This window comes from Barbus barbus (genome assembly GCF_936440315.1).
Source record: "Barbus barbus genome assembly, chromosome: 24".
NCBI classification, from domain to species: domain Eukaryota; kingdom Metazoa; phylum Chordata; class Actinopteri; order Cypriniformes; family Cyprinidae; genus Barbus; species Barbus barbus.
Window position 1 is genome coordinate 23,897,006 of NC_136752.1, and position 17,124 is coordinate 23,914,129.

A 17,124-nucleotide genomic window follows, 5' to 3' on the forward strand; every position below is an offset into this window, starting at 1 on the left:
GCTGAGAAGACGATTTTGTTTGGCTAGGTTTCCAGCTCAACAAAACAGCATGTGGTCAGCCATCTTATTACTACCACTCTGGCACTTGTGAGTTCAATATTCATCCACTAGGTGTCTCTATGCAGGGGCCAGAAGTGGCACTCTGGGCTTTTGATGTTAAATTTAACAATTTTTTTTTTTTTTTTTCATTTTGGGTAGCAGCAATTAACAGGGGTCAAATTTGACCCCGTGGGTTCTCCAGGGTTAAATGAATAAATTGTAAAATTATAAAAAACTGGCCTCAATCTTAATCTCATCAATGAACACACGAGCCATGTTTATTTTGTCTGGCTGTTTATTTCAAATGAATCGTACTAACTCAAAAGTATACAAAAAATATTTGTAGTCCATGCTTTTATATTTGGAGGAATGAAGTGCAAAGCGTTTCGTAAAGCACCAAAGCACATCGTATCTGTTGCTGCCTGGAGAAGCACAAATCCTCATAGAATTCCCAAAACTTATGCTTTTTCATAGGTACGCACAGCCACCACGTCCCCAAAGGTGAGTTTCTAAAATAAAATTGAATTCAGCAAGTAATTAAAGTCATCAAATACCACTATATGAACTGTGAAGAGCTCATTTTGAGTTTACTGGCTGTACTGTAAAGAGCCTTACCAACACCATCTTCCCGTCTTTGATCTCCCGGACATGAGTGGTCTCTTTTCCATCCCACTTCTGCACATGAACAAGCTGGTCTCCATCCATTACCACAGTGGACTGGTAAAAAGAACACATCACTGTGCATTCATCTCAGACAGAACACATCTCCTCTGAGATGGGAATGTATTGTTCCCTGTGGTAACACTTCCCATTAAATCATGTTATGAATCTTTTTTTTTTCTCCAAACCTACTTTACAGTGTCGGTCATCTGCGGTGGTCTCATCAAACTCCTCTCCCAGTGTGAATGAGATCTCAGTGTTCTTGAAAGTACTCTGTGTTTTTAAGACCACTTTGTCTCCCTCTTTCGAGATGATGAGCATCGGTTTAGTCACATTTCCAACTTGTCTCGTTGCAAACCCAACACCTTAGAAAGAGAGAGAGAGAAAAAAAGAAAAAGAAAATCAGATGCATTGAAGTCATGCAATGTTCACTAAAACCAGGGTCTTTAATACACTTGGGATGTGTCTGTAATTCAAATAGAAATAAATTCAGAAATCATAAACTATATTAATAATAATTATTACTGATATTATTATAAAACTTACCAAGAGCTTTCATATACTCATCAAAGTTGTCACTGCTGACCAGTTTCCATGTGCCACAGAAAGCATCTACCATTTTTAAAATTAAGCTTTTCTGATCAATAAACAAATACGAAATTTTATATTAATGCTTCTGTAGAAAACGCAGCTGCATTTTCTCTTTGCAATGGATCTTAAATAGTTTTTTTCAGCTCCAAGACAATGATTAAAGAGGAGTGGGAGGAGTCAGCTTTCCCATTGGCTGTTAGTCAAAACTCAAACATTTGATTGACTGCTAAGTTTGTAAAAGTTTTTCATAAACTGAATAAACAAATTTGCGTTCCATTCTATCTAATGTTTTGTTTAGTTCCATTAACAGCAACAAACGTATATATATGCTTATATATAGCCTACACAAACTATATAAAGTGAATATTGATATTTATGCTCTAAATTCTACATCTGCAGTGCTATTTTGTAGATAAAATCAAATGCTTTGTTTAGCTTCAAGAAGTTAAAAGCAACAAAATTTTAGATATAGCACACACACAATTTATAAACTACATAAAGTAATAGAAACTTATTTTGTTTTGTAATAGTGCTGTCGAATGATTAATCGCATCCAAAATAAAAGTTTTTGTTTACATAATATATGTGTGTGTTGTGTATATTTATTATGTATAGCCTATATAAATACACATACATACAGCATACATTTTGAAAATATTTACATGTATATATTTATGTTCATATAATTTATATCATATATAAATATATTTAATATACAAACATTACATATTTTTCTTAAATATATACATGCATGTGTGTGTTTTTATATATACATAATAAATATACACAGTACACACACATATATTATGTAAACAAACACTTTTATTTTGGATGCGATTAATCACGATTAATCATTTGACAGCACTAATTTGTAATGATATTATGTTTTTGTTTGTTTGTTTGTTTTACCAAAATAAAATCTACTGCAATATGGTGACTTTTTTGTGCCCTCATATTATAAAAAGATCTCTTTGGTGTCCTCTGCTGGTTACACAAATCACCACCACTGGTCCACAGTCCAAAAAATTTAAACTACAAAAATTAAGCTCAGGATTTATTGTCATTTTTCAACATAGCATAATGGCATTTTATATGTAGCTTACAACAGACAAAATGACACAAGATTTATGGCCAGGTAAAAAAAGAAATCAAATGAAAACAAATGTAATTTTCTGATGGAAGCGTGATGAAAACATGAAAGAGAGGAAGAACAACAAGTCTCCACAATTGTATTTTTTCACTGCCACCGACAACAGCAAAGAAATATCTGAGACAAGCACTTAAGATGACGTCCGAATGACATGACCACGGATGCTTGCAGCAATACATCAGACAGCTAACAATCCAATTTCAGCTCACGCAGGGCAACACTGACAGCAGTTACGCACAAAACAAAAGGCTTTTAACCAAAACTAGCAAATATAATGTACAATTCTGTATTTACAAGAATAAAATATCATATTTCATGTTATTCAGCACTGTCTCTTATCCTCTGGCTAGAATGTTAACAATGCATATCTTTACAATACAAAACACAGAACATGTGGTGTTGTACAAGGACAGACAAATATCGTAAGATATAAAACTTTACTTACATCACCAAATGGAATGTATTTACTTTTTTGTGCAAAAAGAGACATTTTTGCCACTACATGTCAACATTCAGAGAAAAATGCTATTATGGAAAGTCGGAAACAAAATGTTCCTTTTTAAAATGGGAAAGCAGGTCACATCTGTTTTCATAAGACACACAAAACAGCCAGTCATTAGGAAAATCATGACAGCGAGTCTTTAGGAAAAAAAAGTCAAATTTGACAAAGTCAAAGGTATGAAATGAACAATCGTTGCTATTTGAAAAACACAATTTCAGATGAGTTCCTGTGATATGAGCTGTTTCCCACTGGCCCACATTCGAATGCCAATCATAGGTGGTCTCGATGTTGCATAGCACAGAGTGTAACAGTTGTTTGGTCAATGGGACAAGAGTTGAGGCAGGTCATGAGGTCAGATCACTGCCGAGTTATGAGCCCTCTGTCTTTGCCCCCTCTGTGGTTTCTTTAGGTGGGTCGGACGAGGATGAGCTCTCTCCACCCTGTTCACTATCATCTGCATTGAGGCCAAAAGTAGTCATTAAATACAATATTCAATGTGAATTTGTTCTTTAGCAGAAATATTCATCCAAAGAAATTCAAACACAAGCAAATAATTACAACGAGCAGCATTAGCAGTGCCACATTAGGCAAATTCAAAAGAAATTTGTAAAAGGAAAGTATTCTAAAAATGGTTCATAGATTGGATGTAATAAATTTAGCTATTTTACTCACATAAAATTACAGTATAGCTTCAGAAAATTTGGAATTTGTGTAGTTTTTCACTGATAATTTTACCTGTAGCTTTCAAATCTCATTTCTGCCTATGTTTTCTATGTCAGTTCATCACATGACATACTGGAAACAATGGCGCTTGGCATTAGTAAAGTCAAATCTGCTGTGTCACAAATAATAGCACCATTTATTTAATTTAAACCAAGTGTAAATGAGATTTGAAAGCTCTAACTGAGAAGAAAAAAGGAACATTTTGTTTGTTCCTCACACAAAGCTACCATATAGATTTAGAATATTTGAAATATAGTGTAAAAGTTGTATAAACCAGGGGGTTTAAAACGTTTTGATGACTGAATAATATTCAGTGTCTGTTTTTGGCTCTGAATATTTTTCCTAGCCACCATAAAAGTACTTTTAGATACACTTTTAGGTACAAATCTGAAGAGAAACACAACAATCTGATCAGTCTTTATAAGAGGAAACAGTAATAATGCCAAATTCTGTAGATTTTAACTTTTTATTTGCACTATAACTTTTCTCTGAACTTTACTGCAGAGTAGACCCCCTAGCAGGACTTTATTATAGTTTTATAGTGATTATTTTATTTTTTTTAGCTTGTCAGTATTAATCACCATCCAATTTGATTTCATATGAGAGGAAGATTTCGCTCTTTGGTACTTGGCTAAAAATCTTATTGATCTAATGTTTTTTTTTTTGTTTTTTGTGCTAAAGGACAATTCCATTTTGTAGGACAATTATAAGAAAGTCCACTAGATGGCAGAAGAGGTAGTCTATGATTCAACAGGACCCAGTTACAGAACATTGCTTTCATGGCAAAGAAATTCTGGAAGGACGTAAGGATGAGTAAATTATGACACAATTTCCATTTTGGGTGAACTATCCCTTTAAGACACTAGCACAGAAACACTATTGTGTTTATTATTATTTAAAACAGGATAAATAATGTATGATGTGGAATAGGCAGCAGATGCAACACTGCTGAGAATCTCCAGCATCATCACAAATCAAATCACTCATGGAACATAATTTGCAGGGATCACATGCGATGCCTTTGAGGCTTATGGGTAACAGAGCAGATCAAAAGTGTTTGACTGCAGGCAGTTATGATACACTGGAAGGTTCAGTCATGATCTGATCTTCAAAAGAAGACATTTTGAATTCATATTTATCAGAAGTGTATGTGTTGAATCAAGGTCATTGCCTTGGAGTTGATATCGCTGATATCACTCTTTCTGAAGTTTTTTTTTTTTGTTTAATATTGATATACTGGACACATGTATCAACATGTGTCTTTGAAAATCACAGGTTTTCACCAGCTACCACAGAAACCATGACTATGGAATGGCTTTCTGACAGCATCTGGTGGCAGTCTAACTTCCAGCCGACCCCCTGATGACAGCTCGATCACACAAAAGCACTTAAGCATTGAGGAAAGTGTATATGTGATGAGAGAGTGCTCTTTTCTTTGTAGAAAAGCACCTTTTAAAGAGAGGTGCTTTTGTCAGTCACAGCTTAGTCTCACACAGGGGCGTGATTAGACTCTGCCAACATCATAGCCCATTTTAGACATCAGAGGTCCACTGCGTAGATTAAATTAGCCTTGTTAACTTATGCACTGAACTAGTTTCAAGCCCTGTTAATTGCATAATTCCCATGCATAAGTTTGCAGTTTAATTACACTGCACTATTTCATTCAGTTTATGTCCTTTTATGTATACTTAATTCAATTATTATTTCTTTTTCCTTTTTTATGTATTGCTATTTTTTTTTTTTGCTTTTTATGTATTCATATTATTTTTCTTATGTATTGCTTAAATCATTTTTATTCATATTTTCATATTATGTATTGCTTAAATGATTTGTATTCATATTTTCTCTCTTCATTATGCATTTGTTAAGTACATTTATTTTTAAAATTATAGTATTTGAAATGTGCAATATAAATAAACTTGCCTTGCCCACAATCACCAAAAGTCTATATATTATTTTCATTTTACGTTATACATTACTGTTCAAAGGTTTTGTCCATTATACTCACTAATCAAAAATGCAGTAAAAACAGTAATATTGTGAAATATTATTACTATTTAATTGTTTTCTATTTGAATATAACAGTTAATATAATTTGTGGAAACTGTGATATAATTGTTTGTGTGTGTTTGGGATACATTGATTATTTGATGAAACAAAAATCTTTTGTATAATTATAAATGTCTTTACTGTCACTTCTGATCAGTTTAATGCACCCTTGCTGAAAAAAGTATTAATTTCTGCTGCTGATATTGGTTTCTTTCATTTTTATTCATTTGCATTATTTTCACTTATTTTGCCCATATTTTGCAAAGTCACGATGCTGATCTCACAAGCACATATTTTTGATTATTGGCATATACATTAAGACTAATGGACATACAACAAACCCAGCTGAACAAAAGACAAGATACAGTACCTCCTACCGAAAGCTCGGCTAGTTTATCAGGAAGGCCAGCAGCTCCAGGACCAGCCGTGGAACCTAGAATATCTGGCAATGCATTCCGCCGGCCAGTCCTGCCCGTGGCGGCAAAGTCAGTGACAACAGGTTCCACATCAGTCATCTCTGGTGGTCTTCATAGCATCATCTGAAACAAACCAAACAAAATACACTCGATCAGTGGCTGACATCTGAGGGTTAAACTAGAGGACTGTTTAACAGTTCTTTAACAATGTCAGCAGAACTAAAAAAAAAAATTCAATTAAATAAACTCCAAGATTCAATTTGTAGAACTTTAGATTTTGGTGTCATTTTACACAAGCAAACATATGATTGATAGATATGGTGGGGTTAGCTTTGGATTCCTTATCAAATTCTGTGTGATTAATAAAACAGAATACCACAACCAGCCGGGTCACAACTAAGTTGAACATTTTCTAAAGCAAATGGTGTTTCTTGCCAGTGCAAAGGCTGTTCTTGGTAGAACTTTGAATATTGGTTTTGTTCTGCACAAACATATTAATTGTGCTTAATTTAAAATATTGAGTAAGGTAAATCATTCAAATTTAAAGGGATTGTTGACCAAAAATTTAAATTCTGTCATTAATTACGCACCCTCGCCTAATGTCATGCCGAACACGGAAGACCTTTGTTCACCTTCAAAACACAAATTAAGATATTTTTGGATAAAATCCGAGAGCTTTCTGACCCTCCATAGACAGCAGCGTAACGTTTAAGGCCCAGAAAGGTAGTAAGGACATTGTTAAAACAGTCCACCTTGAAAGCAGAATAAAATGTTGATTAAAGTCGTTATTATTGTTGTCTTTAGAATCAGAATCAGAATCAGAATGAGTTTTATTGGCCAAGTATGTTTACACATACGAGGAATTTGTTTTAATGACAGAAGCTCCACAGTGCAACAGAGAGACAGCAACAGGACAGGACACAGATAATAAAGAATAATACAAATATCCAAATAGGCAATGTACAAAACAGCAAAAACACAATATATAATATAGACAATTATGTGTGTACAGGTCTGATATGTGCAAATTTGAAATGAAAATATTAGATAAATAAAAAAGTAAGCAAGTGTGGTGTATAAATAATAGAGTTGTGTGTTCCGCGTTTATACTGGTCGTTCTGGTTCTCAGAGCTCTGTAGCGTCGACCAGACGGTAACAGTTCAAAGAGGGAGTGTGCTGGATGCGAGGGGTCCAGAGTGATTTTACCAGCCCTTTTGCTCACTCTGGATAAGTACAGTTCTTGGAGACTGGGGAGGGTTGTACCAATGATTCGCTCAGCAGTCCGGACTACTCTCCGTAGTCTTCTGAGGTCAGATTTGGTAGCTGAGCTGAACCAGGCAGTTATTGAAGTGCAGAGGATGGATTCAATGATGGCAGAGTAGAACTGTTTCAGCAGCTCCTGTGGCCTCTGCTGGGCCTTTTTCACAATAGAGTCAATGTGATTGTCCCACTTCAGGTCCTGAGAGATTGTGGTGCCCAGAAATCTGAATGACTCCACTGTTGTTACAGTGTTGTTCATGATGGTGAGTGGGGGGAGTGCAGGGTGGTTTCTCCTGAAGTCCACGATCATCTCCACAGTTTTGAGCATGTTAAGCTCCAGGTTGTTAAGACTGCACCAGACATCCAGCTCCTTAACCTCCTGTCTGTAAGCAGACTCATCACCGTCCTGAATAAGGCCGATCAGTGTGGTGTCGTCTGCAAACTTCAGGAGCTTGACAGAGGGGTCTTTAGATGTGCAGTCGTTGGTGTAGCGGGAGAAGAGCAGTGGGGAGAGAACGCAGCCCTGAGGAGCTCCAGTGCTGATGGTGCGGGTGCTGGATGTGAATTTACCAAGCTTTACTAACTGCTGTCTGTCTGTCAGGAAGCTGTTGATCCACTGACAGACGGAGATGGGGACGGAGAGCTGAGTTAGTTTATTCTGAAGGGTGTCTGTGATGATGGTGTTAAAAGCGGAGCTGAGTCCTCACATAGGTCCCTGGTCTGTCCAGATGCTGCAGGATGAAGTGCAGTCCCACATTGACAGCATCATGCACAGACCTGTTTGCTCTATAGGCAGTAAGGGTCCACTGATGTCCTTCAGATAAGCCAAAACCAGTCTTTCAAATGATTTCATGGCCACAGACGTTACAGCCACAGGTCTGTAGTCATTAAGTCGAGTAATTTTGGGTTTCTTTGGGACGGGGATGATGGTGGAGCATTTGAAGCATGAGGGGACTTCACACAGCTCCAGTGATCTGTGGAAGATCTGTGTAAAGATGGGGCCAGCTGATCAGCACAGGTTTTTAGGCAGGCTGGTGTCACACCGTCTGGGCCTGGTGCTTTCCTTCTTTTGCTCTTTCTGAAGACCTGGCACATGTCATCTTCAATGATTGGAATTGTAGGTGTGGGGGAGAGGGGGATTGCTGGAGGTGTTAATGGTTGTGTGGAGAGGTGTTCAGGGTGGGTGTGGGTTGTTTTTTCAAACCTACAGTAAAAGTCATTCAAATCGTCTGCCAGTTGTTGATTTTCCAGAGCGCTGGGGGATGGTGACCTGTAACTGGTGATATATTTCATACCTTTCCACTCTGAAGCAGGATCACTGGAAGAGAATTTGTTACTTAGCTTGTCAGAATAATTCTTCTTAGCCACTCTGATCTCCTTTCCAGTGTGTATTTGGCCTGTTTATACAAGACTTTACCCCCCTTTCTGTAAGCATCTTCTTTGGCCTGACAAAGTTTTGCAGTGGACCATGGTTTGTCGTTGTTGTAAGTTAGATGAGTCCTGGTAGGAATGCACATATCCTCACAGAAACTGATATATGAAGTTACAGTCTCTGTGAGCTCGTCCAGATCGGTGGCAGCATTTTCAAAAACAGTCCAATCAGTGAGAGAGAAACGGGCTTGTAAATCCCGCTCTGTTTCATTAGTCCATCTTTTAACAGTTCTTAATAGAGGTTTTGCAGACGCTGCGAATAGAACGGCTTGCAGTTAATGAAAAGCGTTTCTAGATCTGAACAGCACATCTTCTTTAACACAGTTACATCTGTACACCACCTCTCATTGATGTAAATGACTCGCCGTTGGGAGTCAGAGCTCATTCCACGAGGAGTGTGGCGGCCTCCAGGTCTTTCTCGCAGGTGTCCCTATCCAGGACATCTGCAACACTGCGGGATGGTCTACGCTCCTGACCTTTGTCAGGTTTTATGGCCTAGACATGCGAGCCATTCCAGGTTTTTCCGTTCTCTCGCCCTAGCTGTGCTCCTTATGGATACACACAGGGCAGGGACTTGGAAGTCTGGTGCCGTGGGTATCTCGTTCCCCAAAGCGTCTCCTGACGCAGCACGAGTTCCTGAAGAGGAACGTCTTAGGTTACGTATGTAACCCCAGTTCCTCGAAGTAACATCCATAACCTAAGACATTTTTAGTTTATTTTTCAAATTCTGTGTGATTAGTAATGCAGAATAACATAACCAGTGAGCGAGTGAGTGAAGTGAAGTGACGTGGCCAAGTATGGTAACCCATACTCAGAATTAAGGCTCTGAATTTATCCCATCCAAAGTGCACACACACAGCAGTGAACACACACACACACCGTGAACACACAAGCAGTGGGCAGCCATTTATGCTGCGGCACCCGGGGAGCAGTTGGGGGTTCGGTGCCTTGCTCAAGGGCACCTCAGTCGTGGTATTGAGGGTGGAGAGGGCGGTCACAACTAGAGTTTTACGCGCTCTAATGAAATGAACGTTTTGCTTGCCATGCAAAACGATGATAGCTGTCCTCTATCTTAATCAGTCAAGAGTACAAAAGGAGCAGCAGCGTCAAAATAAGCAGAGCTTTTTCACTACTGCATCTCTAATGAGACTGTCCTCCTGTCCAGGGAGTGACTGAACCGAGTCGCTTAGTCCTTACCTCCCCACACACCACCCACCCTGCTTACCTTCAGTCGCATGACAACATCCCTCATAATTTCCTCATTGCGTTTTCACTAAACGGCATATTGGAGGATTGTGTTTCATATTTACCTTTCTCTACGCCTCATTCAGTCGAACACACTATGCAAGGCAAGAGTGGCTTTGAGGAATTTGGCCAGTGTCCCTTCTGGGATGTACACTATGTCAAGGAGGATTTCAAATAACATTCATTGTGCTGGCAGTACAAGACAGAATTTTCAAACCACTAGGCAATGCCTTCAATCAGCAAAAACGCTTGATTAGCCTTTAGTTAAGTGATTCTTTAGTCTGAGCGTTGTTGAATCAGATGTGATTGTACACATAGCTCGCGGGGGAAAATTCACTACTGGAAAGGGCAGATGGGAATGTGGGAACAGATTGACTGATAAACTGCACCGTCAGCCCAACCAAAAAACCTTTTATTCTTATCCTTAAAAACAGATGGCTTTGCTTATCAGATAAAACATATGGTTCCAAAAAAACAAAAAAAACAACGATAATATCTGGGTCAGTTAGCCCAATATCTTGATGCTATGAGCAACATCCTGATAACTAATCAATATCTTTATAAATTTAAAATAATTTCACTGCATCTAACAGTATTTTTCCTTTCTCAGAAAAAATCCATATCCTGTCCGGCTGAAACCATTATTACAAATTAGATGGCACCACTGCAGCTTAATCATAAAAAAATTCCAATCGATTTTCATCCGTGCTTCACCGGTGCTAAATGTAATAGAATCAAAACATCACTTTTGCTAAAATGAGCTATTTATATGTATACATATTTATATTTAGGTGAATTGAAGCTGGCTTTTCTTTATATATTAAATCTGACCAGCAGAGGGCATGCATTGCATCCATCAAAACTTTGTTTTCACATTTAAGAGGCTAAAAATGCCTTTTAGTTTTATGTAAAGATGCAAAGACATTCTATAAATTCTGTCATGGACTATCAAGGCTATTCTTGCATCCTTAATCTCTAATGCCAATTCAAATCCCCCTCAATCTGTTACATCAAGTGAAATGCAACTTCCAAAAAAAATAAAAATAAAAAAATAGAATTGTATTCCTGCAAATTAATTAATATTATTTACATAATACTTATACTATAGTATTTATTAGTCATTTAAGTTTTAATAATTTTGTTATGTGTTTTGTCATTTTTATTAATTTTAGTTTTTTATATTTTATTTAGTTTGAATTTATTTTATTTCATTTACATTTTTTCATTTTAGTACTTCAGCTTAGACTTATTTCAGTAACTTGTCAAGTCATTATTTCTAATTTTAGTTCAAGTTGTTCATTTAATATGTATATTTTATTTTATTTCAGCTTAATTAAAATTTTTTGTTATAGATGACAATTAAAGTGCACAATTATTTAAGATATAAAAAACTGGCAGAAATCACAAATACATGTTTAAATTTGTTAAGTCGAGCTGAGTGTCATGTTATTTTTTCCTGTGGAGAATAAAATGGATTATCAAAATGTCTAAGCTGTTCTTGCATGGAAATCATTTATAATCATGTTCCGCTGCAATCTTTCTTGATATATTATTAATAAAATTACGCAACGGGTCAGGATTGGAACCTGAGGCACCTTGCAAACTAAATGAAAACCCCTAGACGAACACATCTCACACTTCTGCACAGAACTCCTATGTTAAAGCTGTTTTCTCCTTTAGTCATGTCTTGTCTTGCCAAGGGCACCATGTGTGCCAGTACTATACTGGTGCCCTCTCAAAAAATATGTGCATGACGCCTCTGCATGCTGCCATCATAAATAAACGTAACATCAATCAAACTGTATCTTTTCAGCTTCTTCATATTTTCATCTGCTCATTCTTATCCCACCCTCTTTCTCTTTAAACCTGAACACAGCTTTTAAACAGGGGCTGACCACTAGACTAATGTCTATTTCTTATGCTACTCTTACAAAATGGAGCTATGAGATATTACAGCAATATGAAAAATAAAGAATGACTTTTGAAATGGTAAATGGATCCTGTGCTTTTTGGTCAGTAGTGGTAAAAACCTTGGCTGGAGGTTTAGTAATGAGAAACACATTGTTGCTAGGAAATGTGACAGCCTTGAATGGCTTCAGTGTGTATTGTTTGGTTGGCTCTTGATGCAGAGAGATATGTGGGACACCAAATCATCAGAGACATCTGCTGCCACTGCATCAGCCCAATGTTACTGACTACAGGAGGCTATATTGAAAGCACAGAAATAATAAATTATCATTTGTGCTAAATTAAGAGAAATCAATTCAAATTGATGTCAGCATGAAATCCAAATGGACCATATGCTTTCATTAAAAATATATTAGTGTTTTATTATCTTATACAAAATTTAAACAAGATTTACTTGAAAAGCAAAATTGCATATAAAGACTTATATTTTCATATATTATACAGTATCTACTTAAATGTATTCTTCTTGTTCTATCTGCAAATGTATTGTTTTGAAGTATAAATCTGACTAAATGTAATGAGATTTATTTTTAAAACAAGAAAAACAACTACTTCATATAAAGCTATAGAAAAAGTACATACATATATACAAAATACATTTAGTATCTTGATTAATTTATGTTGTTTTTAAGGGATTTTTTAGTTGATGTCACCAAACTCCTTTATTTTTTCTCCTCTCCAATAACATTTCTCATTCCAAATAAATCTATATGTAAAACAAGAAAAACAACTACTTGAAATATATAAAACTATTCAAAAAGTATATGACTACTGTATTTTAAAATTGGGGTGAGAAAAGTCAATTAATTCCTGCTGTTTTAAGGATGTCCAGATTTTTTTCTATACTGGAAAGCAAGACAAAAATAAGAGCTGTTATTCCAAAGGGAGGAAAAATATTATATATCACCAAACCCTCTTATTTTTCCATGCTACCCCTCCAATAACCTGATTTTTCTCAATCCACTGAATCTGTATCATTTAAAAAAAAAATATTGATAAAACGATCTAAATTGAAAATTGTGTTTTATTCAGAAGTATGTAAAAAAAACATTTTACATACCACTCAACATTGGATTTAAACATACAAAAATCCTGCACAATAAGAGATTATATAAAAAAAAAAAAAAAACATAACTATGACTACGACATAACTGACTAAACAGATGGCCCATCATGAGTAGGTGCTCCAGAGGAGGGGCAAATATTCACCAGCTGGATTAAGAAATTAATCAAACCAAACACCGCCGGTGTGCTGTACTTTTTCAGAGTGCTTTTCCATATCTATTTATGGACTCACCTTGTTGTCACCTGTGACACTTAAGTCTGCTCTGCCTCTCTCAATCCCAGGATCAGACGCCATGAAAATCGATGCATACTGTGACTTATAATGACACTGCAGTGCAAAGGCTCCTCATGTGTAAGTAAGCTCTGTGCACAATGCTCAATGATGAGACTCTATCAGTAATCGTCTAGCTGGAAACGACACTCTCACCACCAGGCCTCCACAGCAATGATAATTGATCTGGTTCCACGCAAATGATGCCAGCTGGCTAGACCAGCCACTGACCATCAAAAGATAACATCTCGGCATGCTGTTGATGGGGTTTGGGCACAATGTTGTTCAATTTTTTTCACAGTTTTCGTTGACAAATATGTCCTCTAAATGTAGTCAATATACTATCATGTCTTTTCAGTAATTTTTACTTTGACTTATGTTAAGTCCACAAAGTGATGAAAATGTATCTGCAAACCAAACTTTAATCATCATTTGTTTTTTTTTTAAATGTATGTAAAAATGTAATATTTTGCTAAAATAAAACATTAAAAAGATTTATCAACATAAAATATCATGAAATTGAAAAACAAGAACAATACAATCTTAAGTAAACTTACTGAATTATTAACAACTGTTAACAAACAAATTGTTCTTGCTTTAGAGATTTGCTTTTTTTTGGGTTTTAGAGACTGTTTAGGATATTGTGTTACATGTAGCACATTGTTATGGCAAAGGCACATTCAAAATGTAAGTTAGGATATGACGGCGAAATTCATGTGAAAATGTTTGCGTGGCGGCAAAAAGGTTTCATACACAATTTTGCTCATGTTCAAGTTTTTCATAAAAATGTACCACAATGACCAACAGAAAGCTGCTTGGACTTCTGTGTGAGTAGTGGTTTATACTGTATGTTACTAAGCTACTGGCAATGGATCTTTTATCAGCATGAAATTTTCGCTAAAATATTGCTTATGTGGCCATACACTTAGATCACATTACTGAAATGTCGCCAGCAAAATACCTGTAGGTCCACTGCCTATTGTTTATAATGAAGCACTGCACACACAGAAATCACTTTTAAAGCAGTTTTCGATGAATACACATGACCAACCTGAAATTTTATTGAAATTACTAGATTTCCCTGGTGAGAACAAAGGTAAAGGTGAGTCGACATTTACTCATTCTGACTAGTGCAGCCATTAGTTCAAGTTCACTTGTGCATTCATTCCCTGCACACATGCAAGGTATAATATTATGTTTATGTTGTGGATATCGTTTTTTTCAACTCAAGTGGTTCAATTGCCAACATTTCAAACTAAACATATCAGTTTTGCTGCTAAAACTCTATGCTAATTCTTCTGAACCCTAACAAAAAGGCAAACTGCAAGAAATCTCTCACTCAGCCAAAGTCGCTCTGCTTCAGGACAATTCTCTCAGCTGGGAAGAGCTCTGCCACCTGAGCCAAACAACTTAGCAACCAGCACCAGAATGAGCAACAAGAGCGGCAGCTTGCTGCGAGGTTGAGCCCCCTCGTGAACCCCACAACAGAGATTTGCGCTAAAAGCTGCGCATCTGCTACCCCACACACCTGTGTCCATGTCTCTATAGGCATTAGCATGTTTACCAGTAGCAGTATAGTCCCACAGAGATGTCTGTGTCTGGTCAAAAAGTCCAAACCAATTTGTTTAGTCATGTACTGCAATAAAAACAGACATGTTTTTATATATAACATAATAAAAATATACCAGCACGCAAAAATGCTTGTATTCAGTATGTACCCCAGATGTGAAGTGCATGCACAAAAAAGTGCTAAATATAAACAGGCATTACTTTAAATGTCAGAACAAACAAGGTTAATCCAGTCTTAATCCATGTACAGCCCAGTAACAAGCTTTAAAATAGCCCTAATAGAAGGGCTGAGGTGTTTTTTCCATTTACTACTTTCCTTTCCGCACACTTACAGCTAATTTTCTGCCTTAGATATTCAATCTGTGCTTCAATTCAAAAAATATAATGACATTCCTTCTCATGGACAACACTGCAAAGAGCATGAATGAAATGGAAAAACGTGACTGAAATAAAAAGCAAAAATGTTAAACGTGCAGTCAAGTTAAATCTCCTTCATTCATTTATATGGATAAGGTGGGCTGTTTTTACAAACATGAACATGAGGGATTATACATAAAGAAAAAAAATGCTTTGATATTTTTTACAGGAATAATTTACTTGTAAATTAAACACCTCATGTCTTTCCAAAACTGAATTGCTTTCTCTCTTCTGTGGAACACGAAAGGTGAATTTGATAATCCTGACCGCTATAATTACAAAAACCATCACAAATATCATAAAAGTAGTCGATATGACTCATGCACTACTTTCCAAGACTTCTACAATCACACAATAGCTTGTGTGTCTGACATTTAAGAGATTATTCACTGAAATTCTTGGCAATTTCATGAGAAAATTGACGTCTGGTTTAGGAACTCTTAATGAAGACTTTTTTAAATCATTTGTTTGATCTACTTCCCAAAACCAGTCACTTTAGGACAAAATACCAGTCCATAATCCATAGTAATGCTTCCTCTTGTAATAAAGTCCATCCCCAACATCAAAATCCACCAATAGATTTGTTTAGAACTGATTTAGACTTGTAAATGGTGTAAATCTGTGCATATTTCTCTCCTGCTTTAGCCAAAACAACTTTTTCACTTGAGAAGGCAAGGCTATGCATATAATATGATGAACTGGAGTTGTGTGGATTACTTGTGGATTATAGTTTTTATCAGCTGTTTGGATTCTCATTCTGACGGCACCCATTCACTGCTGAGGATCCATTGGTGAGCAAGTGATGTAATGCTAAATTTCTCCAAATCTGTTCTGAAGGAGAAACAAACTCACCTACATTGGATGGCCTGAGGGTGAGTAAATCTTCAACAAATTTTCATTTTTGGGTGAACTATATTCCTTTAATTTTGAGCAAATGAATCCTCTAACCAAATAGACTCTTATTTTGTATTGTACTTTATTCAAGCATGAGTAAATCACAGCATTTACCATAAATCAAGAGCACTCAGTGGCAAATAAGTATTCAACATCTTGCTTTGCCTAATGAAGCACCACTTCATTACTATGACTGCACATCAAAAGTGCACTTAGTTCACATTTAGAGGGTCTCTAAAGAACAATTATGAATATAAATCAATAATTAAAATTAGATTAACACTTAAGTCAGCTACTGAATATAAGCACAGGAAAAAAAAAAATCACACAAACAAAAGTCTTATATTTATTGGACCAAATACCCAGGGCCCCTCTGGGCCTTTGTCCAGGCATACAAAACATGAGTGTGAAAACAGAAGCTTTATTTTCCAAATAATCTCCGCTCTGAGGACCAAGGACAAGAGCCTGATCTCATCTTCCACTCAGCTTCTATTCGGCCTTGACAGTCTGCAACAAGACAACCCAACCTTGTAGAGCATGACTTGACACGAAGCAAAAGTAGCTCTCAGTGCCATTGTTGCGGTGACGGCAGCGGAAAATAAATAGCTTGTTCGTGATTGGTTGCACTAGGTTATGTAATAAAAGCATTGCTCTTGACGGCTCATGAGGACTGAACAAAACTGAGTCAGAGGAGCAGTTTGAGAAGGAAAGACGTCATGCATGTTATGTGCAGTCTCCCAGCACCTAACATTTAAAGGTCTTGTCTATTTACTCACTCATCTGTTCAGCCTGGCTAATGATGCTAATGGCACAGTATCTGCCAATCAATGCGAGTGAGAACAATGTGGCAGATAACCTACAACCGCATGGGCTT

The 17,124-nt window shown here is 36.6% G+C and overlaps 2 protein-coding genes across 2 annotated transcripts in view; both read right to left on the reverse strand.

Moving 5' to 3' along the window:
* Positions 1–324: 324 nt before the first annotated feature.
* Positions 325–1,421, reverse strand: fabp7b (fatty acid binding protein 7, brain, b). Its single transcript, XM_079376368.1, has 4 exons — positions 1,246–1,421; positions 892–1,064; positions 655–756; positions 325–548 (listed from the first exon to the last, which is right to left on the reverse strand). Exons 1-4 carry the CDS (start codon positions 1,316–1,318, stop codon positions 498–500), a joined length of 399 nt encoding a protein of 132 aa, XP_079232494.1. The 5' UTR covers positions 1,319–1,421; the 3' UTR covers positions 325–497.
* Positions 1,422–2,339: 918 nt separating this feature from the next.
* LOC306844327 (cAMP-dependent protein kinase inhibitor beta-like) overlaps positions 2,340–17,124 on the reverse strand; it is a 33,963-nt gene continuing 19,178 nt past the window's right edge. Inside the window, exons 2-3 of the mRNA XM_079376369.1 lie at positions 6,085–6,253; positions 2,340–3,396 (exon numbers count right to left, since the gene is read on the reverse strand). Of these exons, the coding sequence (XP_079232495.1) occupies positions 3,311–3,396; positions 6,085–6,229 (231 nt within the window). The 5' untranslated portion in view covers positions 6,230–6,253 and the 3' untranslated portion in view covers positions 2,340–3,310. The remainder of the gene's footprint in view (positions 3,397–6,084; positions 6,254–17,124) is intronic.

Coding starts and splice junctions, on each gene's coding strand:
- fabp7b (XM_079376368.1), bottom strand. CDS start 1,318: ATGGTAGATGCTTTCTGTGGCACATGGAAACTGGTCAGCAGTGACAAC. Junction 1,065..1,245: donor TGAGTATATGAAAGCTCTTG/GTAAGTTTTATA, acceptor TCTCTTTCTAAG/GTGTTGGGTTTGCAACGAGA. Junction 549..654: donor AAGACGGGAAGATGGTGTTG/GTAAGGCTCTTT, acceptor ATTTTATTTTAG/AAACTCACCTTTGGGGACGT.